Genomic DNA, 23656 nt, shown 5'->3' with positions numbered 1-23656 from the left:
TCATACTGTTTTTGCTGGTGGATGACTTGAAACATTGCAAGAATTAACAAAAAGTGACACAGAGACACTAAGTGAGCAAATGCTATTAGAAAAATGGTACTGATAGACTTGAAGACACGAGTTACCAAAAACCTTCAATTTATAAAAATAAGTATCTCAAAGCAAAATAAAATGAGGTATACTTGTATTTAATTCATAGAACTGTATATTAAAAGAAAAAAGTCAGATTTACTATATGAAAATATTGAAGGGTGAAATTTGAAATGACTAATGTATTCTCTAAAAAGAAAAGTAACATCTCTTAAAAATATATATTATGTTAAAACATAAACCTATTTTAATATAAAAGTAAATAAAAATTATAAAGCATGGAGATGGTCAACTTAGGAAAACAGGCAATATCCAACTAGATGCTGCCTCTAAGAATACACTAAATGTGAAGACACAAATAGATTAAGATAAAAGAGATGGAAAAATATGCACCATGCTAATACTCATCAAAATAAAGCTTTAGTGGCTATATTCATGTCAGAAAAAGTAAATTTCAGATCAAAGAATATTACCAGAGACAAAGAAGGTCATTTTATAATGTTAAAAGAGTCAACTCAACAAAAGGACTTAACACTCCTAACTGTTTACCCAACTAAAAACAGAGCTTCAAAATACATGAAATAAAACAAAACAAACTGATAGAACTGCAAGGATAAACAGATCTATCTAAAACAATAGTGGGGGATTTCTATACCACTCTCTCAGTTATTAGAAGTAGATAAAATCAGTAAAAATATAAATTTGAATAACTCTCAATTTTACCTAATTAATATTTACAGATAAATCCAACCAACAATAGCAAAATATTCATTCATTTCAAAATACTCATTCATTTAACATTTATTATGATAGGCCACAGACAGGACCATAAAATAAGCTTCAATGAATTTAAAAGGATTCAGTTCATATACTGTCTGACCACAATGGAATTAAATTAGAAATCAATACGGAAAGAATTATAGAAAAATCTCTAATATTTAGAAACTAAATAAAACATTTATAAATAACCCTTAGTTAAAGAAAACAAGTAGAAATTAGAAAATAATTCAAGCTGAATGGAAGGAAAACACAGCATGTTAAAATTTGGGGATGGGGAATTACAATTCTGCCAAGAGGGAACAGCACTATTACTCCCAATTTCTGTCCTTCATAACTGAAAACAAGAGCAAAAACCCTGGAGATAACATTATAAACAAGCAAAAGTAAACTCTGAGGTAGAAAAAAAGAAAGAAGTTTCTAGGCATCTCAGGACTTGCGGAATGACACAGTAGTGAGTTCCTTGAGTTTCCTTTGTGTCCCATATATGCTAGACAGGGCAGTGCAGAAGTTTTCAACCCAGTACCACCAACTAGCACAGGTAAAAAATAAAGACAAAAACAAAAAATCCAAGAAAAGCTATTCTCCAAAAGGACTGAGAAGACGGTGGGCTAAAAGCAAACTGTGGGATTATCCATCCTATTCTATCCAAACAACAACGAAAAAACCATACTTTCCTCCTTCCCACTCCATGGAGTTCAAGAGGGCTGACTAGGGAGCTGATCATCTACCTCATCTCATTCCCGCCATGCAGAGTACACTTTAAATCCTATAGTAACTGGTATTTAAGGACATAAGCAGGTTGCTAATCACCCATCTCCTGCCTGGAAGAAGCAGGTAGCACTTTGTTCCACTGCCAGGTTATATCAGTGCACTAAGCAGGATGCTGAATTTCCATCTCCACAGCAGTGGAGGCAGGGGGCAGCAATACAACCCTGATGGGGTAGTACTATTGAGTCTAAATCAGCAGTTGATTTTCTATCTTCTTACCAGTATAAGGATGTTATTTTAATTTCTCCAACAAGATATGGCAGCACTGGAGTACTGTGGCAACAAGTTGAATGAGCTAGTATAAGGTGGGGCTAGTTATCATTAGGTTTCACTCACACCCTCCTAGCACCCCAAGTCATCAAGGTGATAATTTGGAAGCAGAATCCTAACTTCCACTTGACTGCAACAAGACTGAACAAGGTGGGTGATGCAAGGCTAGTCAGCAACCAAATCATATCAGAGAATCCTAATAGGAGCTAAACAACTATTCACATCAATGAGGGAAACCAAGGTGATGCAGGGAGAAGTGATTGATACTATGATTCCTTTATCTCCTGATGTCACTGGAGCACAGTGGGAAGGTGAACTTCCACCCCACCCACTTGAAATGAAGCAGTATCAATTACCACCCTCCTTTTTCAGGGATGAGTATGTTGACAGGACTCACCAAGAAACTGTACATACCCATCTGGGAGTCAAACAGCAAAGGAAGAACTTAAATGGTCACTCACTGCAGATGACTATACTGTACATAGAAAATTCTACAGTCTTCACCAGAAAACTACTAGGATATATAAATTCAGTAATGTTGTAGAATACAAAATTAATACACAGAAATCTGTTACATTTCTATACACTACCAGAAAGAGAAATTAAGAACACAATACCACTTGCAATTGTATCACACAAAACTAACCAAACTGATCACATGGATCACAACCTTGTCTAACTCAATGAAACTATGAGCTATGCTGTGCAGGGCCACCCAAGACATATGGATCAGGGTGGAGAGTTCTGACAAAATGTGGCCCACTAGAGAAGGGAATAGAAAAACACTTCAGTATTCTTGCCTTGAGAACCCCATGAACAGTATGAAAAGGCAAAAAGATCTGACACTAAAAGATGAACTCCCCAGGTCAGCAGGCACCCAATATGCGACTGCAGAAGAGCAGAGAAAAAATTCAGAAGGAACGAACAGGCTGAGCCAAACAAAAACAACATCCAGTTGTGGATGTGTCTGGTGGTGGAAGTAAAGTCTGATGCTGTAAAAAACAATACTGCATAGGAATCTGGAATGGTAGGTCCATGAATCAAGGCAAATTGGAAGTGGTCAAACAGGAGATGACAAGAGTGAACATCGACATTTTAGGAATTGGTGAACTACATAGAAAACCCTAAAGACTCCACCAGGAAATTACTAGAGCTAATCAATGAATATATTAAAGTTGCAGGATATAAAACCAACACACAGAAATTCCTTGCATTCCTATACACTAATAATGAGAAAACAGAATGAGATTTTGAGGAAACAATTCCATTCACCATTGCAATAAAAAGAATAAAATACTTCAGAATATATCTACTTAAAGAAACTAAAGACCTATATATAGAAAACTATAAAACACTGATGAAAGAAATCAAAGAGGACACTTAATAGATGGAGAAACATACCGTGTTCATGGATTGGAAGAATCAATATAGTGAAAATGAGTATACTATCCAAAGCAATCTATAGGTTCAATGCAATCCCTATCAAGCTACCAACGGTATTTTTCACAGAGCTAGAACAAATAATTTCACAATTTGTATGGAATACAAAAAACCTCGACTAGCCAAAGCAATCTTGAGAAAGAAGAGTGGAACTGGAGGAATCAACCTGTCTGACTTCAGGCTCTAGTACAAAGCCACAGTCATCAAGACAGTATGGTACTGGCACAAAGACAGAACTATAGATCAATGGAACAAAATAGAAAGCCCAGAGTACATCATGAGAAACACTGGGCTGGAAGAAGCACAAGCTGGAATCAAGATTGCCGGGAGAAATATCAATAACCTCAGATATGCAGATGACACCACCCTTATGGCAGAAAGTAAAGAGGAACTAAAAAGCTTCTTGATGAGGGGGAGGTCCAATACCCCTCGCTGCCCCAGTTCAGCAAGAAGTAGCCAGAAAGACCTTGATGCCCCTATTCCCAAAGAATTGGGCCTCCCATCTCTTGAGGGGGGAATGTTAGGTAGGTAGAATAGGGACAAGGAGTCCAAAATGGCAGTGGCTAAAACACAAGGAAGAGAAAAGCCTGAGAAAATAGAAAAAGAGAAGGTCCGAGGACCAGAGTGAAGACTTCAGGTAGAACAAACAGCACTCCTGGCTAAGCCCAATTTGCATAGGGCAGGCCCAGGTGGAGGAAAAAAAATATATAAGGAGGAGCCAAAGCGCTCTCTCTCTCTCCCTCTCTCTCTCCCCCTCCCCCATGTGCTCCTCCACTCTCTTCCCTTCAAGTCTTTGGGTTGCCATGCCCTCATGCTTTGAGGATGGATTCTCCTGCTATCTTCTAAATAAAATAGACCTTTAACACTGAAAAAATAAAAAAAATAAAAAGCCTCTTGATGAAAGTGAAAGTGGAGAGTGAAAAAGTTGGTTTAAAGCTCAACATTCAGAAAACGAAGATCATGGTATCTGGTCCCATCACTTCATGGGAAATAGATGGGGAAACAGTGGAAACAGTGTCAGACTTTATTTTGGGGGGCTCCAAAATCACTGCAGATGGTGACTGCAGCCATGAAATTAAAAGATGCTTACTCCTTGGAAGAAAAGTTATGACCAACCTAGATAGCATATTCAAGAGCAAAGACATTACTTTGCCAACAAAGCTCCGTCTAGTCAAGGCTATGGTTTTTCCTGTGCTGAGTGCCGAAGAATTGATGCTTTTGAACTGTGGTGTTGGAGAAGACTCTTGAGAGTCCCTTGGACTGCAAGGAGATCAGCCCTGGGATTTCTTTAGAGGGAATGATGCTAAAGCTGAAACTCCAGTACTTTGGCCAACTAATGCGAAGAGTTGACTCATTGGAAAAGACTCTGATGCTGGGAGGGATCGGGGGCAGGAGGAAAAGGGGATGACAGAAGATGAGATGGCTGGATGGCATCACTGACTCAATGGATGTGAGTCTGAGTGAACTCTGGGAGTTGGTGATGGACATAGAAGCCTGGCGTGCTGCAATTCATGGGGTCACAAAGAGTCAGACACGACTAAGTGACTGAACTGAAGAACTGAACTGATGGACACCTTATCTTTGACAAAGGAAGCAAGAATATACAATGAAGAAAAGACAATCTCTTTAACAAGTGGTGCTGGGAAAACTGGGCAGCCACTTGTAAAAGAATGAAACTAGAACACTTTCTAACACCATACGCAAAAATAAACTCAAAATGGATTAAAGATCTAAACGTAAGACCAGAAACTACAAAACTCCTAGAGGAGAGCATAGGCAAAACACTCTCTGACATAATTCACAGCAGGATCCTCTATGACCCACCTCCCAGAATAATAGAAATAAAAGCAAAGATAAACAAATGGGACCTAGCTAAAATTAATAGCTTCTGCACAACAAAAGAAACTACAAGCAAGGTGAAAAGACAGCCTTCAGAATGGGAGAAAATAACAGCAAATGAAGCAACTGACAAAGAATTAATCTCAAAAATATACAAGCAACTCCTACAGCTCAATTCCAGAAAAATAAACAATCCAATCTAAAAATGGGCCAAAGAACTAAACAGACATTTCTCCAAAGAAGATATACAGATGGCTAACAAACACATGAAAAAAAGCTCAACATCACTCATTATCAGACAAATGCAAATCAAAACCACAAGGAGGTACCATTTCACACCAGTCAGAATGGCTGCTATCCAAAAGTCTACAAGCAATAAATGCTGGAGAGGGTGTGGAGAAAAGAAAACCCTCTTACACTGTTGGTGGGAATGCAAACTAGTACAGCCACTATGGAGAACAGTGTGGAGATTCCTTTAAAAGCTGGATACAGAACTGCCATATGACCCACCAATCCCACTGCTGGGTATACACACCAAGGAAACCAGAATTGAAAGAGACGTGTACCCTGATGTTCATCACAGCACTGTTTATAATAGCCAGGAATTGGAAGCAACCTAGATGTCCATCAGCAGACAAATAGATAAGAAAGCTGTGGTACATATACACAATGGAGTATTACTCAGCCATTAAAAAGAATACATTTGAATCAGTTCTAATGAGGTGGATGAAACTGGAGCCTATTATACATAGTGAAGTAAGCCAGAAAGAAAAACACCAATATAATATACTAATGCATATATATAGAATTTAGAAAGATGGTAATGATAACCCTGTATGTGAGACAGCAAAAGAGACACAGATGTATAGAACAGTATTTTTGACTCTGTGGGAGAGGGCAAGAGTGGGATGATTTGGCATAATATCATACGTGAAACGAATCGCCTTTCCAGGTTCGATGCATGATACAGGATGCTTGTGCCTGGTGCACTGAGATGACCCAGAGGGATGGGATGGGGAGAGAGGTGGGAGGGGGAGTTCAGGATGGGGAACACGTGTACACCCGTGGCAGATTCATGTTGATGTATGGGAAAAACAATACAATATTGAAAAGTAATTACCTCCAATTAAAATAAATAAATTTATATTAAAGAAAGGAATAAGTGAACTAAAATGGACTGGAATGGGCAAATTTAATTCAGATGACAATTATACCTACTACTGTGTGCAACGGAGAAAGCAATGGCAACCCACTCCAGTACTCCTGCCTGGAAAATCCCATGGATGGAGGAGCCTGGAAGGCTGCAGTCCATGGAGTCGCTGAGGGTCGGACACGACTGAGTGACTTCACTTTCACTTTCACTGTGTGCAAGAGTCATTTAGAAGAACTGGAGTAGCCCTCATAGTCTACAAGAGTCCAAAATACAGTACGAGGGTGCAGTCTCAAAAACAACAGAATCATCTGTTTATTTCCAAGGCAAACTGTTTACTACCACGGTAATCTAAGTCTATGCCCCAACCACTAATGCCAAAGATGCTGAAGTGGAACAGTTCTCTAAAGACCTATAAGATCTTTAGAACTAACACCAAAATACATGTTCTTTTCATCACAGGGGTCTGGAATGCAAAAGTCAAGAGATACCTGGAGTAATAGGCAAGTTTGGCCTTGGAGTACAAACTGAAGCAGAGCAGAGGCTAAAACAACTTTGTGAAGAGAACACACTGGTCATAGGAAACACCCTCTTCCAACAACACAAGACAACTCTACACAAGGACATCACCAGGTGGTCAATACCAAAGTCAGACTGTTTATATTCTTTGCAGCTGAAGATGAAGAAGCTCTATAGAGTGGCAAAAACAAGACCAGGAGCTGACTGTGGCTCAGATCATGAACTCCTTATAACAAAATTCAGACTTATATTGAAGAAAATAAGAAAAATCACTAGGCCATTCAGGTATGACTTAAATCAAATTCCTATGATGATACAGAAAAAGTGACAAACAGATTTAAAGGATCAGACCTGATAGACAGAGTGCCTGAAGAACTATGGATGAAGGTTCAAAACACTGTACAGGAGTAGGTGAACAAAACCATCCTGAAGAAAAGAAATGCAAAATGGCAAAATGGTTGCCTGAGGAGGCCTTACAAACAGCTGAGAAAAGAAGAAAAGCTAAAGGCAAAGGAGAAAAGGAAAGATATACCCATTTGAATGCAGAGTTCCAAAGAATAGCAAGGAGAGATAAGAAAGCCTTCCTAAGTCGACAATGCAAAGAAGTAGAGGAAAATAATAAAATGGGAAAGATTAGAGATCTCTTCAGGAAAATTAGAGATACCAAGGAACATTTCATGCAAAGATGGGCACAATAAAGGACAGAAATGATATGGACCTAACAGAAGCAGAAGATATTAAGAAGAGGTGGCAAGAATACACAGAAGAACTGTACAAGAAAGATCTTAATAATCTGGATAACCACAATGGTGTAATCACTCACCTAGAGCCAGACTTCTGGAGTGTGAAGTCGAGTGGGCCTTAGCAAACATCACTATGATCAAAGCTAGTGGAGGTGATGGAATTCCAGCAGAGCTATTCAAAATCCTAAAAGATACTGCTGTGAAAGTGCTGCACTCAGTATGCTAGTATATTAGGAAAACAGCATTGCCATATGACTGAAAAAGGTCAGTTTTCATTCCAATCCCAAAGAAAGACAGTTGCAAAGAATTTTCAAACTACCACACAATGGCACTCCTTTCACATGCTAGCAAAGTAATGCTCAAAATTCTCCAACCGAGGTCTCAACAGTACATGAACCAAGAACCTCCAGATGTTCAAGGTGGATTTAGAAAAAGCAGAGGAACCAGAGATCAAATTGCCAACATACATCAGATCATACGAAAAGCAAGAGAGTTCCAGAAAAACATCTACTTCTGCTTCATTGACTACACAAAAGCATTTGACTGTGTGGATCACAACAAACTGTGGAAAATTCTTAAAGAGATAGGAATACCAGACTACCTGATCAGACTCTTGAGAAACCTGTATGTAGGTCAAGAGGCAACAATTAGAACCAGACATGGAACAATGGACTGGTTCTGAATTGGGAAAGGAGTACGTCAAGGCTGTATACCATCACCCTGCTTATTTAACTTATATGCAGAGTACATCATGAAAAATGCCCCACTAGATGATGCACAAGCTGAAATCAAGATTGCTGGGAGAAATTTCAATAACCTCAGATATGCAGATAGCACCACCCTTATGGCAGAAAGCAAAGAGGAACTAAAGATCATCTTGATGAAAGTAAAAGAGCAGAGTGAAAAAGCTGGCTTAAAACTCAACATTCAAAAAACCAAAATCATGGCATCCGGTCCCATTGCCTCATGGCAAATAGATGGGGAAACAATAGAAACAGTGAGAGACTTTATTTTCTTGGGCTCTAAAATCACTGCAGATGGTGAGTGCAGCCATGAAATTAAAAGACAGCCATGAAATTAAAAGATGCTTGCTCTTTCGAGGAAATGCTATGACCAACCTAGACAGCATATTAAAAAGCAGAGACATGACTTTTCCAACAAAGGTCCATCTAGTCAAAGCTATGGTTTTTCCAGTAGTCATGTACAGATGTGAGAGTTGGAACATAAAGAAGGCTGAGCACCAAAGAATTGATGCTTTTGAACTATAGCGTTAGAGAAGACTCTTGAGAGTCCCTTGGACTGCAAGGAGATTAACCAGTCAATCCTATAGGAAATCAATCCTGACTATTCATTGGAAAGACTGACGCTGAAGCGCCAATACTTTGGTACCTGATGCAAAGAGCTGCAGAGAAGGTGGTGGCAACCCACTCCAGCACTCTTGCCTGGAACATCCCATGGGCAGAGGACCCGGGTAGGCTGCAGTTCATGGGGTTGCTAAGAGTCGGACACTACTGAGCGACTTCACTTTCACTTTTCACTTTCATGCATTGGAGAAGGAAATGGCAACCCAGTCCAGTGTTCTCGCCTGAAGAATCCCAGGGATGGAGGAGACTGGAGGGCTGCCGTCTATGGGGTCGCACAGAGTTGGACACAACTGAAGCGACTTAGCAGCATCATCAGCAGCAGCAGCAAAGAGCTGACTCATTAGAAAATACCCTGATGCTGGGAAAGACTGCAGGCAGGAGAAGGGGATGGCAGACTAGGAGATGGTTGGAACAGCATCACCAACTCAATGGACATGTTTGAGCAAGCTCTGAGAGATGGTGAAGGACAGGGAAGCCTAGCAAGCTGCAGTCCCTGTGGTCGCAAAGAGTTGGATACGATTGTTCAGTGACAGAACAACAACAACAACAAAGAGAATAAAAGACCTAGGAATAAATTTACCTAAGGAAGTGAAAGACATGTATACTGGAAACTATAAGACACTGATGAAAGAAACTGAAACCATAAACAATAGGGCAGATATATTATGCTCATGCATGGAAGGATTAACACTGTTAAAAATGTCCATACCATCCAAGGCAATCTAAAGATTCAGTGGAATTCCTAGAAACACACCCATGCACTTTTCACAGAACTAGAACAAATAATCCCAAAATTTGTACACAACTACAAAAGACCTCAAATAGCAAAAACAATCTTAAGAAAGAGGAACAAAGCTAGACTTATCATGCTCCTTCATTTTAAACTATTACAAAGGTATAAGTAATCAAAACAATATGATACTGGCATAAAAGCCAACACATAATCCAATGCAATAAAATCAAGATCCCCAAAATTAACCAGTTCATATTTGGTCAACAAGTATTTTACAAGGAAGCCAATAATATTCAACAGAGGAAGGACGTCTCTTCGATAAATGATGCAGGAAAAAGTGCATCACTGGAGTTTTCTGGACAGCCATATGCAAAAGAATTAAGCTGAACCACTATTTTACACTATATACAAAAATTAACTCAAAATGGATTAAGAACTTGGACAAAAGACATGAAACCATAAAACTCCTAGAAGAAAATATAAGGAATAACTCCTGGAAACGATTCTTGGCAATGATTCTTCAGACTTGACACAAAAAAAACAAAACATAACAACAAAATATAAAACAAAGTGTGGCTACATCAAACTAAAAAGCTCCTTCCTGTACAGCAAAGGAAACTGTTAACAAAATAAAAAAGCAACCTATCCTATGGAAGAAAATATTTGCAAATCACATCTGATAAGGGATTAATATTCAAAATATATAAAGAACTCATATGACTCAACAGCAAAACAAATAGTTCAATTAAAAACTTGCAAAGGATCTGAATGGATTCTTTTGCAAAAAAGACAGACATACAGACAGCTAAGAGGTATTGAAAAGGCACTCAACATCACTAATTATCAAGGAAATGCAAATGAAACAGCAATGGGATATTATCTCTTTCTTAAAATGGCTATTATCAGAAAGACAAGGAATAACAGCTGTTGGCAAGGGTATAGAGAAAACGGAACCCCTGTGCACTGTTAGTGAGACTGTAAATTGTGCAAGCACTATGAAAAACATAATGAGGTTTGGGATGGGCATGTACACACTACTATATTTATAACAGCTAACCAACAAGGACCTACTGTATAGCACAGAGAATTCAGCTCAGTATGCTTCAATAACCTAAACAAGAAAAGAATTTGAAAAAGAACAATACGTATATGTGTATAACTGAATCACTTTGCTGTTCACTTGACACTAACACAACACTGTTAATCAACTATACTGCAGTACAAAATTTTAAATATTTTTAAAAGATAATAAAATAAAATAGAACTACCACCCAATCCAACAATTCTACTTCTGGGTATTTATCAGAAGGAAATGAAAATCTAACTCAAAAAGATATCTGTACCTTTATATTTATTCCAGAATTATTTACAATAGCCTAGACATGGAAACAACCTAATTGTCCACTGATGGATGAATGGATAAAGAAAATATGATATACATAGACAGAGAACAGAATGTTACTCAGCCATATTAAAAGAATGAAATCTAGCCATTTGTGACAACATGGATGGACATCAAAGGCATTATGCTGACTCAAACAAGTCAGGGAAAGACAAATACTATACACTCACACTAAAAAACAGAAATCTAAAAATCAAACAAACAAAAATACTGAACACATAGAAACAGGGAACAGATTGGTGGTTGCCAAACGTAGGAGGTGTGGGGTGGGCAGAATCGATGAAGGCGTTCAAAAGTCAAACTTTCATTATAAAATAAGATCTGAGGATGTACTGCACAGCATGGTGATTATAGTTAATATTACTCTACTGTGTATTGAAAGCTGCTAAGAGGGTAGATCTCTAAAATTCTCATCAGAAGAAAAAAAGTTTTTGCAACTATGTGTGATGACACATTAACCAGACTTATTGTGCTGATCATTTCACAATACATAGAGATACTGAATAATTATGTTGTACATATGAACCTAAGATAACATTTTATGTCCATTATATCTCAATAAAAAAAGAAAGAAAATAATCAAACAATATTCTATATACAATAAATTCACTTCAAATACAATGACATAAGTTTACAGTAAAAGGATAGAAATAGCTATAACATGTAAACATTAATTTGTTTTTTAAAAGTATGAGTAGCTATGCTAAAATCACATAAGGTCAATTTCAGAGCAAAGAAAATTACTGGAGATAAGTAAAAACATCACATAATGATAAAGGGGTCAATCCATGGAAGGTATAACAATTCTAAATGTGTGCATACCAAACCACAGACCTTAAAAATACAGAAAGCCAAAACTAATGAAGCTAGAAAGAGATAAATATATCCATAATTAGAGTTGGAGTTTCTAATTCACTCTACTCTAGGGATTTGACAAGAATTACCAGACAAAAATGAGCAAGAATATAGAACTCAACAACATAATCAACCAGTATCTAGTTGACAAATATAAAACATCCACTCAGAAAGAAAAGAATGCTTTCATGTTCTTCCATAGTCTATAGAGTATCTACCAAGACAGATCATATCCTAGGCCACAGAACAAATCTCAACAAATTTAAAAGAATTAAAATCATAAAGTGTGTGTTTTCTGACCATAATGGAGTCAAAACTGGAAATTTTCTTGTTTTTGATTTCCAAGCACTTGCCATTTAACTAAAATACTTCATAAGTAATTGATGATTCAAAGAAGTCAAACATGTATACTATCATGTAAGAAACGAATCACTAGTCTAGGTTTGACACAGGATACAGGATGCTTGGGGCTGGTGTACTAGGATGACTCAGAGAGATGATATGGGGAGGATGGTGGAAGGGGGGTTCAGGGTTGGGAACTCATGTACACCTGTGGTGGATTCATGTCAATGTATGGCAAAACCAATACAGTATTGTAAAAGTAAAAAAAAAAATAAAATAAAAACAGACCAAAGTCTCAAAGACAATTTTTAAAACTATATATGACTGAATGAAAATTCAAACACACATATCAAAACTTGTGGAATCAGTTAAGACTGTGCTGGGAGGAGAATTAATAACACTAAATGTATACCTTAGAAAAGAGAATGAAAATTCTCAAATCAATAACATGCTCCCACTTCAAAAAACTAGAAAAAAATAGCAAAATAAGCTCAAAGAAATACTAAAGATAATTCAGGGAAAAATGGAAAGAATAAAACAAAAGCAATTAAACAAAAGCTAGTTCCTAAAAAAAAATCAATAAAAATTTACAAACCACTAGTAAGACAGACTACAAACTATCCAAATAAAATAGAAAGCTAAAGTAGTCCTATAACTAATTTTTAAAAGTGAATCTGTAACATAAAATCTCATAGTCTCCAGGTCCAAGTCCTCTCATTAGAAAATACTTACAAACATATAAAGAATTAACACCAATTTTATACAAAATATTCCAGAAAACAGATGCAGAGAGAACATTTCTCAGTTCATTTTATGAATCCAGTACTACCTTACTATGAAAAGCAAACAAGACGATAGAAAGTTCACTCAAAAAGGAACCTGTATTTAAATATAAAATGTATAACTATAATTTGGGGAAAAAAGAAAATAAGAGACAAAGTGAGACAGAGTTCTAAAAGGTGATATCAAAGAAGCACAACCTATAAAGGAAAAACTGATAAACTGGACTCTAAAAGTCTGATTAAGTGGGTGAAAAGATAAGTTGAAGACTGGAAGAAAATAAATATCATATTATACCATTTATATGTGGAATCTAAAATATGATACAAATGAACTTACTTACAAAACAGAAATAGGCTGACAGTCATAGAAAAGAAACATGGTTACTAAAGGGGATAGAAGGGGAAACAATAAATTAGGAGTTTATGATTAGCAGATACAAACAATTATATATAAAACAGATAAACAACAGGGTCCTACTGTACAGCATAGGAAACTATATACAATATCTTGTAATAAGCTATAATGGATAGGAATAGAAAAGATATACATATATGAATCATTTTACTGTACATCAGAAACTAATACAAAGTAAGTACTTAAATTTTTAAAAAAGTTTAAAAATGAAATAACAAACAAAAGAAAAAGACTGAAGAAAATAACTGCAAACCATATATCTGACAAAAGATTAGTATCTAAACTATACAAGAATACCATAATGAGACATCATCAGAAAGTGATCAGAATGGCTATAGTAACACTAAATGCTGGTAATGATATAGAGATACAGAACCACTCATATACTACTAGTGGGAATAAAAATATTGTGATCACTCTGGAAAACAGTTTGGGATTTTCTCATAAAACTAAACATGCAGCTACTGCACAACCCCTGCAGCTGCTCTCCTGGACATTTATACAAGAGAAGTGAAATTTTATGTTCACACAAAAATATGCACACAAATGTTCATAGCTGCTTTAATCATAATCAGAAACTGAAAATCCAGATATCCTTCAGCAAGTGAAAGGTTAAACAAGCTGTGGTACATCCCTACCATGGAATGTTACTCAACAATAAAAAAAAATTCAACTATTAATACATGCAACAACTTCAATGAGTCGTCAGAGAATTATGCTGAGTGAACAAAGCAAACCTCAAAAGGTTACATACAGTATGATTCCATTTATATAACATTTTTAAAGTGACAAAATTATTGAAACAAAGAACAAGTGTCAGGAGTCAAGGATGAGGCTGAGGGAACTGGAGGTTAAGGATGCGGCTCTAAAAGGGCAACATGAGAAATCTCTGCAGTGATAGAAATGCTCTTTACCTCGAGTATATCAATTTCCTGGTTGTAGTAGTATACTAGTAGTTTAAGATATTTCTATTGGGGGAAGTTGGCTAAAAAGTACATGGGATTTTTCTATATTACTTCTTAAAAACTGCACAAGTCTTTAATTATCTTAAAAGTTTATTTACAAAACTGGGATGACACTAAAACAAAATCTGGGAGGATATTTACAACTCTACAGGCATATATTAGAAAAGAAGAAATTTCTCAAATCCATGACCTCAGTTTTCACCCTAGAACACCAGAAAAAGAAGATAAAACGAAACCCAAGATTAATCAACAGAAAGGAAATAAAAAAGACCAAATCAGGAATCAATGAAATAAAATATAGGAAAATAATACAGAAAAACAATGAAACCAAAAGTTGCTTCTTATGAAAATCAGTACAGTTAATAAGCTTCTAGCGTCTAGACTAACCAGGGAAAAAACTCAAAACACAAATCACCAATATCAAGGATTTTAAAAGGGACATGAATACTTATCTCACAAACATTAAAAATATACCAATTAATTTGATGACGTGGGTTACTCATGTCTAAAGAAACAATAAAATTTATTTGGTCATAAACATTTCACTTACCTGAATATTTAAGGAAATGTAATTGGTATTAATATAGTAAATAATGAAACAAAATTAAGGATACATTCGTATAGCACCAGTTCTCGTCCCAATAGCCAAGATTTTCTGAACTGGATCAAAGGCTAATGTGGTGGGCTGATAAGGAAAACCATGCCGAACTGTCTGAAAGAGAAAATACTGAAAATAGTCATCAGAGAAATAAAAATTAAAGTCACAACAAGATACCACTATCCAACCAGCAGAATGACTAAAATAATTAATTTTATAAAAAAAGACCACCAAGTGTTGTTGGCAGGAGTGTTAAATCACAAACACTATGGAAAAACATGTTGCGGTTCTTTAAAAACTAAACATATACCTGTCCTATGACCCAGAAAGTTCACTCCTATGTACGTAACCAAGAAAATAATGAGCATATGTCCACATATTAATTTGTATAAGTATCCCCCTAACAGCTTTAACAACCTAGAAAAAACTCAAATGACAAACAAGAGAATCAAACATCAAAACTGTGGTATATGCATTCAATAGACTAACTCAACAATTAAATAATAAAAACTAATGACAGAAACAAAAACATGGATGATTCTCAAGAACATTATGCTAAGTAAAGGAAGCAATACACAAAAGAGTATGTATAGTATTATTACAAACATATAAACAAGCAAAACTAACCTATGGTGAAAAAAATCAGAACTGGTTTTGACTTTGACCACTTAGTTTGACAAGTGGTTGACCTGAAGAGAACTGACTAGAAAGGGCATAAAGGAACTTTACTAAGTGAAGGTAATATTCTATATTCTGATAAGGTTTGAATTTTACATGTGTATACTTTAGTCAAAACTCATAAAATGGTATAATAATATTTGTGCTTTAACATATAAATAATATGAGTGTTCCAGTATGATTCTTTCAACTCCACTGTATGTTTGAAAGGTTTCATAATATCACAATGAGAAAGAAAGAAAAGAAAAATATAAAGAGCTCATAATATCACAAAAGAGATAAGACTAACATGTAAAAAAGGAATATGCAATATTAGATGAATTAATTTCAAAATGAAATATGCTAGAACCTTTTAAAAAAAGAGGACTCACATAGGTCAGGAAAAAAGAGATTCTGTATCTTGTTCAGTCAAATTTTTAGTGCTCTAAAAACTACTTCTAATGGAAATATTTTTATAATATATTGCTTTCGTAAATATTCAAAGATGAAAAGATTAAACATAGCATGTAGTGTATCTAAAATTCATTCCCCAGATAAAACAAAGTACAGTTCATTGCATAAATTTCTCATTTTCCTTTAAAGCATATAAGAATATATATGCAAAAGCATATTAACTAATATATAACCAAATCTGTATTTTTCTTTTTTTTATTTCCTTTTTTTTAAATTTTTTTTTAATTTTAAAATCTTTAATTCTTACATGCGTTCCCAAACATGACCCCCCCTCCCACCTCCCTCCCCCCAACAACTCTCTGGGTCATCCCCATGCACCAGCCCCAAGCATGCTGCACCCTATGTCAGACATGGACTGGCGATTCAATTCTTACATGATAGTTTACATGTTAGAATTCCCATTCTCCCAAATCATCCCACCCTCTCCCTCTCCCTTTGAGTCCAAAAGTCCGTTATACACATCTGTGTCTTTTTTCCTGTCTTGCATACAGGGTCATCATTGCCATCTTCCTAAATTCCATATATATGTGTTAGTATACTGTATTGGTGTTTTTCTTTCTGGCTTACTTCACTCTGTATAATTGGCTCCAGTTTCATCCATCTCATCAGAACTGATTCAAATGAATTCTTTTTAACAGCTGAGTAATACTCCATTGTGTATATGTGCCACAGCTTTCTTATCCATTCATCTGCTGATGGACATCTAGGTTGTTTCCATGTCCTGGCTATTATAAACAGTGCTGCGATGAACATTGGGGTACATGTGTCTCTTTCAATTCTGGTTTCCTCGGTGTGTATGCCCAGAAGTGGGTATTTTTCTTACTTAGTAGCATATTATAGAAATATTTCTACAAAAAAATACGTTTAGATGTACTTCAACCTATTTAAAGATTGTAGAGCTCATTATAGTATGAATATACCACAATATCTTTAAACAACGAACTATTGTTCTATAATCTCCAAAGAATTCTCAACTAAATTGGCAAAAAATATATTTAGCAACAAAACCCACTTTCTATTCATGATCCTTAACTGAGGTATTTCCCTCTTCATTCTCAACTGTCCTTGTTTTGACTTATAAACAAAATTTTCAAGAGGAAGATACTCATAATTCTTATGCAGATTAATGTGGATAATAATAATCAGAATATAGTTTCTCTCAAAAAAAAAAAACAAACAGAAGAGGTAGGAACACTTCCCAACTCATTTTATGGCCAATATTACCCTGATCCTGGAAATTAAGTCATCACAAGCAAAGAAAACTGAAGACTACTAATTAATTAATATGGATATAAAAATCCCTCCCCAAAATATTAGCAAGCCACTCATCAGCAGAAAAGTGGCAGATTTACTGAGCATGGCCCTGCCCACCAGAGCAAGACCCACTTTTCCTGATAGCTAGTCTCTCCCATCAGAAAGCTTACACAAGCTTCTTATCCTCATCCATCGGAGGGCAGACAGAATGAAAACCACAATCACAGAAAACTAAGAAAAATGATGACAAGGATCAGTCTTGCGTAACTCAATGAAGCTATGAGCCATATCATGTAGGGTCACCCAAGATAGATGGGTCATGGTGGAGAGTTCTGACAAAATGTGGCCCACTAGAGAAGGAAATGGAAAAAAAAGTCAGCATTTTTGCTGAATAACTCCATTCATGATAACCCCATGAACGGTATGAAAAGGCAAAAAGATCTGACACTGAAAGATGAAGTCCCCGGGTCAGTAGGTGTCCAATATGCTACTAGAAAACAGGAGAGAAATAGCTCCAGAAGGAATGAAGAGGCTGAGCCAAATCAAAAATACCATCCAGTTGTGGATGTATCTGGTGGTGAAAGTAAACTCCAATGCTGTAAAAAAAAACAATACTGTATAGGAATCTGGAATGTTAGATCCATGAATCAAGGTAAATTGAAAGTGGTCAAACAGGAGATCACAAGAGTGAACATCAACATTTTAAGAATTACTGAACTAAAATGGATGGGTATGGGTGAATTCAATTCAGATGACCATTATATCTACTACTGTGAGCAAGAATCCCTTAGAAGAAATGGAGTAGCCCCTATAGTCAAGAGAGTCCAAAATTCAGTACTTGAGTGCAATCTCAAAAATGACAAAATGACTTGGGTTGATTTTCAAGGCAAACCATTCATCATCACAGTAATCCAAGCCTATGCCCCCAAGCACTAATGCCTGAAAACAAGAAGTAGAACGGTTCTATGAAGACCTACAAGATCTTCTAGAACAAACACCAAAAAAAGATGTCCTTTTCATTACAGGGGACTGGATGCAAAAGTAGAAGTCAAGAGATACCTGGAGTAACAGGCAACTTTGGCCTTGGATTACAAAATGAAGCAGAGCAAAGCCTAACAGAATTTTGCCAAGAGAACATACTGGTCATAGCAAATACCTTCTTTCAACAGCACAAGACAGGATACCACACATGGATTTCACCAGATGGTCAACACCAAAATCAGACTGATTATATTTTTGCAGGCAAAGATGGAGAAGCTCTATACAGTCAGCAAGAACAAGACCAGGAGCTGACTGCAGCTCAGATCATGAGCTCCTTATTGCCAAATTCAGACTTAAATTGAAGAAAGTAGGGAAAACCACTAGATCATTCAGGCACGACTTAAATCAACTTCACTTGTTAAATCAAATCCCTTATGATTATACATTGGAAGTAACAAATAGATTCAAGAGATTAGATCTAATAGAGTACCTTAAAAACTACAGACAGAGGTTCATAACATTGTACAGGACGCAGTGACCAAAAACAAACTCAAGAAAAAGAAATTCAACAAGGCGAAATGGCTGTCTGAGGAAGCCTTACAAATAGCTAAGAAAACAAGAGAAATGAAAGGCAAAGGAGAAAAGGATATATATACACATCTGAATACAGTGTTCCAAAGAATAGCAAGAGAGATCAGAAAGCCTTAAGTGAATAATGGAAAGAGATAGAGGAAAACATTAGCATGGAAAAGGCTAGACATCTCTTCAAGAAAATTAGAGATAGCAAGGGAACATTCCATGTGAAGATGGTCACAATAAAGAACAGAAATGATATGAACCTAACAGAAGCAGAAGATATTAAGAAAAGGTGGCAAGAAAACACAGAACTGTACAAAAAAGGTCTTAATGACCCAGATAACAACAATGGTGTGATCACTCACCCAGAGCCAGACATCCTGGAGTGTGAAGTCAAGTGGGCCTTATGAAGCATTACTATGAACAAAGCTAGTGAAAGTGATGGAATTCCAGCTGAGCTCTTTCAAATCCCAAAAAAGGATGTTGTTGAAGTGCTACACTCAATAAGCCAGCAAATTTGGAAAACTCAGCAGTGGCCACAGGACTAGAACAGGTCAGTTTTCATTCCAATCCCAAAGAAGGGCAATGCCAAAGAATGCTCAAACTACCACACAATTTCTCTCATTTTACATGCTATCAAGGTAATGCTCAAATTCCTTCAAGCTACGCTTCAAAACTATGTGAACTGAGAACTTCTAGACATATAAGGTAGATTTAGAAAAGGCCAAGGATCAAATTGCCAACATCTGTTGGATCACTGAAAAAGCAAGGAAATTTCAGAAAATCATCTACTTCTGCTTCATTGACTACACTAAAGCATTTGACTGTGTGGATCACAAAAAACTGTGGAAATTCTTTAAGAGATGAGAACACCAGACCACCTTATCCTGCCTCCTAAGAAACCTGTATACAGGTAAAGAAGCAACAGTTAGAACTAGACATGGAACAACAGACTGGTTCCAAATTGGGAAAGGAGTATGTCAAGGCTGTATACTTTCACCCTGCTTATTTAACTTATATGCAGAGTACATCACGCAAAATGCCCAGCTAGATGACGCACATCAATTAGATTGATGGGAGAAATATCAATAACTTCAGATATGCAGATGATACCACACTAATGGCAGAAAGGGAAGAGGAATTAAAGAGCCTCTTGATAAAGCTGAAGAGCAGAGTGAAAAAGCTGGCTTAAAACTCAGCATTCAGAAAATGATCATTCATGCCATCTATTTCATGGCAAATAGATGGGGAAAAGGTGGAAACAGTGACAGACTTTATTTTCTTGGCGTCCAACATCACTGTGGACAGTGACTGTAGCCACAAAATTAAAAGACACTTGCTCCTTGGAAGAAAAGCCATGACAAACCTAGAGAGCATATTGAAAAAACAGAGTCATCACTTTGCCAACAAAGGTCCATATATTCAGAGCTATGGTTTTTCCAGTAGTCATGTATGGATGTGAGAGTTGGACCATAAAGAAGGCTGAATGCCAAAGAATTGATGCTTTCAAACTGTGGTGCTGGAGAAGACTCTTGAGAGTCCTTTGGACTACAAGGAGATCAAACCAGTCAATCCTAAAGGAAATCAACCCTGAATATTCATTGGAAGGACTGATGCTGAAGCTCCAAAGTGTTGGCCACCTGATGTGAAGAGCCAACTCACTGGAAAAGACCTGAATGCTGGGAAAGATTGAAGGCAGGAAGAGAAGAGGCTGACAGAGAATGAGATAGTTGGATGGTATCATCAACTCAATGAACATGAGTTTGAGCAGACTCTAGGAGTTGGTAAAGAACAGGGAAGCCTGGCATGCTGCAGTCCACAGGGTTGCAAAGAGCACTTCCCTGGTGGCTCAGATGATAAAGCATCTGTCTACAATGCGGGAGACCCGGGTTCGGTTCCTGGGTCGGGAAGATCCCCTGGAGAAGGAAATGGCAATCCACTCCAGTACTATTGCCTGGAAAATCCCATGGACAGAGGAGCCTGGTAGGCTACAGCCCATGGGGTTGCAAAGAGTCGGACACGACTGAGCGACTTCACTTCACTTCACTTTAGCAACTGAACAACAACAAAACCAATTACAGCAACATATAAAAAGGAATACATATGACTTTGTAGACTTTATCCCAGGAAAGCACAGTTGGTTTAACATCAAAAAAATATTTAATGTAACATACTGTCTCAATATACTATCTCAACAGATGTGAGAGCTGGACAATAAAAAAGGCTGAAAGCCAAAGAATTGATGCTTTTGAACAGTGGCATTGGAGAAGACTCTTGAGAGTCCCTTGGACTGCAAGGAGATCAAACCAGTCCATCCTAAATGAAATTAACCCTGAATATTCACTGGAAGGATTGAAGCTGAAGCTCCCATACTTTGGCCACCTGATGTGAAGAAAGTTTGAAGGCAGGAGAAGAAGGGGTCAGCAGAGCATGAGACGCTTGGATGGCATCACTGACTCAATGGACATGAGTTTGAGAAAACTCTGGAAGATGGTGAAGGACAGGGATGCTGCAGTCCATGAGGTCGCGAAGAGTCAGACACAACTGAGTAACTGAACTATCTCAATAGAACATAGTACAAAAGTCACATGGTCACCTCAATAGACGGAGAAAAATTATTTCAAAAAATCCAACACCCACTTATATTTAAAAAATTCAACAAATGAACTGTAGAGAACTTTTTCAATCTGATAAATGGCATGTACAATAAACCCTCAGCTAACGTCATACTAATCAGTGAAAGAATGAATGGTTTCTCTCTAAGGTCAGGAATGAAACAAGTGTGTCCACTCCTGTCACTTCTACATCCTTTCCAGGACAATCAGGTGAGGGGTGGGGTGGGGGGGGAAGACATCCAGACTTTTTAAAAGATAACTAAAACTATGTGATAATGACATGACCTTGTGCATATAAACCTAAGAAATAATCGAAAAAATTATTAGAACTAAAAGAAGTTAGGCAAGATTGCAAAATTAATGTACAAATTATATTTCTATATATACTAGTGATACCCTATCCAAAAGCAAACTTAAGAGAACAATTTCATTTACAATAACAACCAAAGTAATAAAATACTCAGTAATGAAATGAACAAGTATAAAACTTACATGCTAAAAACTATAAAACATTGTTGAAAAAAATTAAAGAAGACCTAAATAAAGGAAAAGCTTCTCATATACATCTATTAAAATACTTAAGATTGTTCAGGTGACAATACTCCCCATTGATCTTCAGATTCAATGCAACCCCTAAAAAAATCTAGTTTGTTTCCTTTATGTAAAAATTTGACAAGTTGACCCTAAGATTCATATGAGTACTCAAGAGACCCAGAATATCAAAATGATCTTGAAAAAGATGAACAAAGTTGAAACATTCATATTTTCCATTTTTAAAACTTATGTGAATCTACAATAATCAAGACAATGAGTTACTGGCATAAGGATAAACACTAAGATAAGTGGAACAGCATTTAGATCCCAGAAATAAATGTTCACATTTTCAGTTAATTGATTACTGACAAGGGTGCTAAGACAATTCAATGAGAAATGAATGGTCTTTCAACAAATGACAGTGGATATGAGTCATTTGGATATGGATATCTGGATATCTATAAGCGAAATAATCAAGTTGGACTCATATACACAAATAACTCAAAATGGATCATAGACCTAAATGTAAGAGGCAAAACTTTACAAATTTTAGAAGAAAGCACATGTTTTTAAATCTTAGTGACTTAGGATTAGGCAATGGTTTCTTAAATATGACACCAAAAGCAATAAATTAAAAACATAAATTGACCCTCGTGAGAATTAAAAACTTTTGTGCTATAGAGGAAACTATCAAGAAAGTTAAAAAAAAACACATAAACAGACAAAATATTTGTAAATCATATCTAATTTGGGAATGCATGTAAGAATTAAAGATTTTAAAATTAAAAAAATAATAATAAAATAAATAAAAAATAAATAGATTTTTTAAGAAAAAGACATTTATATCCAGAAAAAAATAATGAACTCTTACAACTCAGTAATAAAAGACAAATAACTCATTTTTCCTCAAAATTTGAAACAGAGTTACCCTATAACCCAGTGATTTCTCTCCTGGGTATATAACCAAGAAAAATAAAGATAAATCCCAAATATACACCCATTTTATAAGATATTTGGAAGTGTATAGAATAGAAATGTGATTTTTAATATTGAAATCTTAAATCTGTATATTCTTTTTTTTCATTTTAGCTTTATTTTTATCAAACTCAACACATAATTTTTAAATGTCAGATAATTCTATAGGACATATCATGAAAATTAGAAATAATCTATCCCCTTCCTTTGCCCATTTCCTGCTTTCTAGAGGCAACCACTTTTTAATCTTTTTGCTATTTATTTTGGCATTTACCTAAGGTATCTGAAAATGACATTTTTATCTTGCTATTAACTGACTTCTCAAAAAAATTCTTTCTTCTCTCCCACCTCTTCATTACACATACAAGCACCCTTGCCACATCTCCAACTTCTCAACAAATCTTAGCAGTCAGTGTTAACACTCTATTAATACTGCTCTCTTATTTTGCCTCACAAATGTTTTATCCCCTGATGTTACATTTTTTAATTTGCATTTTCTAAGGTTTTATGTACTTGTCATTAATTCAATCCTAAA

At 36.2% G+C, this 23656-nt stretch overlaps 1 protein-coding gene across 2 annotated transcripts in view; it reads right to left on the bottom strand.

Annotated features, from left to right (window-relative positions):
* The window catches only part of STXBP5L (syntaxin binding protein 5L), a 324426-nt gene that overhangs the window by 252545 nt on the left and 48225 nt on the right, over positions 1 to 23656 (bottom strand). For both annotated transcript variants that reach the window (XM_069554728.1, XM_069554732.1), the window contains exon 3: positions 15072 to 15169. In XM_069554728.1, the coding sequence (XP_069410829.1) occupies positions 15072 to 15169 (98 nt within the window). The remainder of the gene's footprint in view (positions 1 to 15071; positions 15170 to 23656) is intronic.

The sequence above is a fragment of the Ovis canadensis genome, chromosome 1, assembly GCF_042477335.2.
Source record: "Ovis canadensis isolate MfBH-ARS-UI-01 breed Bighorn chromosome 1, ARS-UI_OviCan_v2, whole genome shotgun sequence".
In the NCBI taxonomy this organism is placed as follows: Eukaryota; Metazoa; Chordata; class Mammalia; order Artiodactyla; family Bovidae; genus Ovis; species Ovis canadensis.
This window is presented reverse-complemented; position numbering and strand designations above follow the sequence as displayed.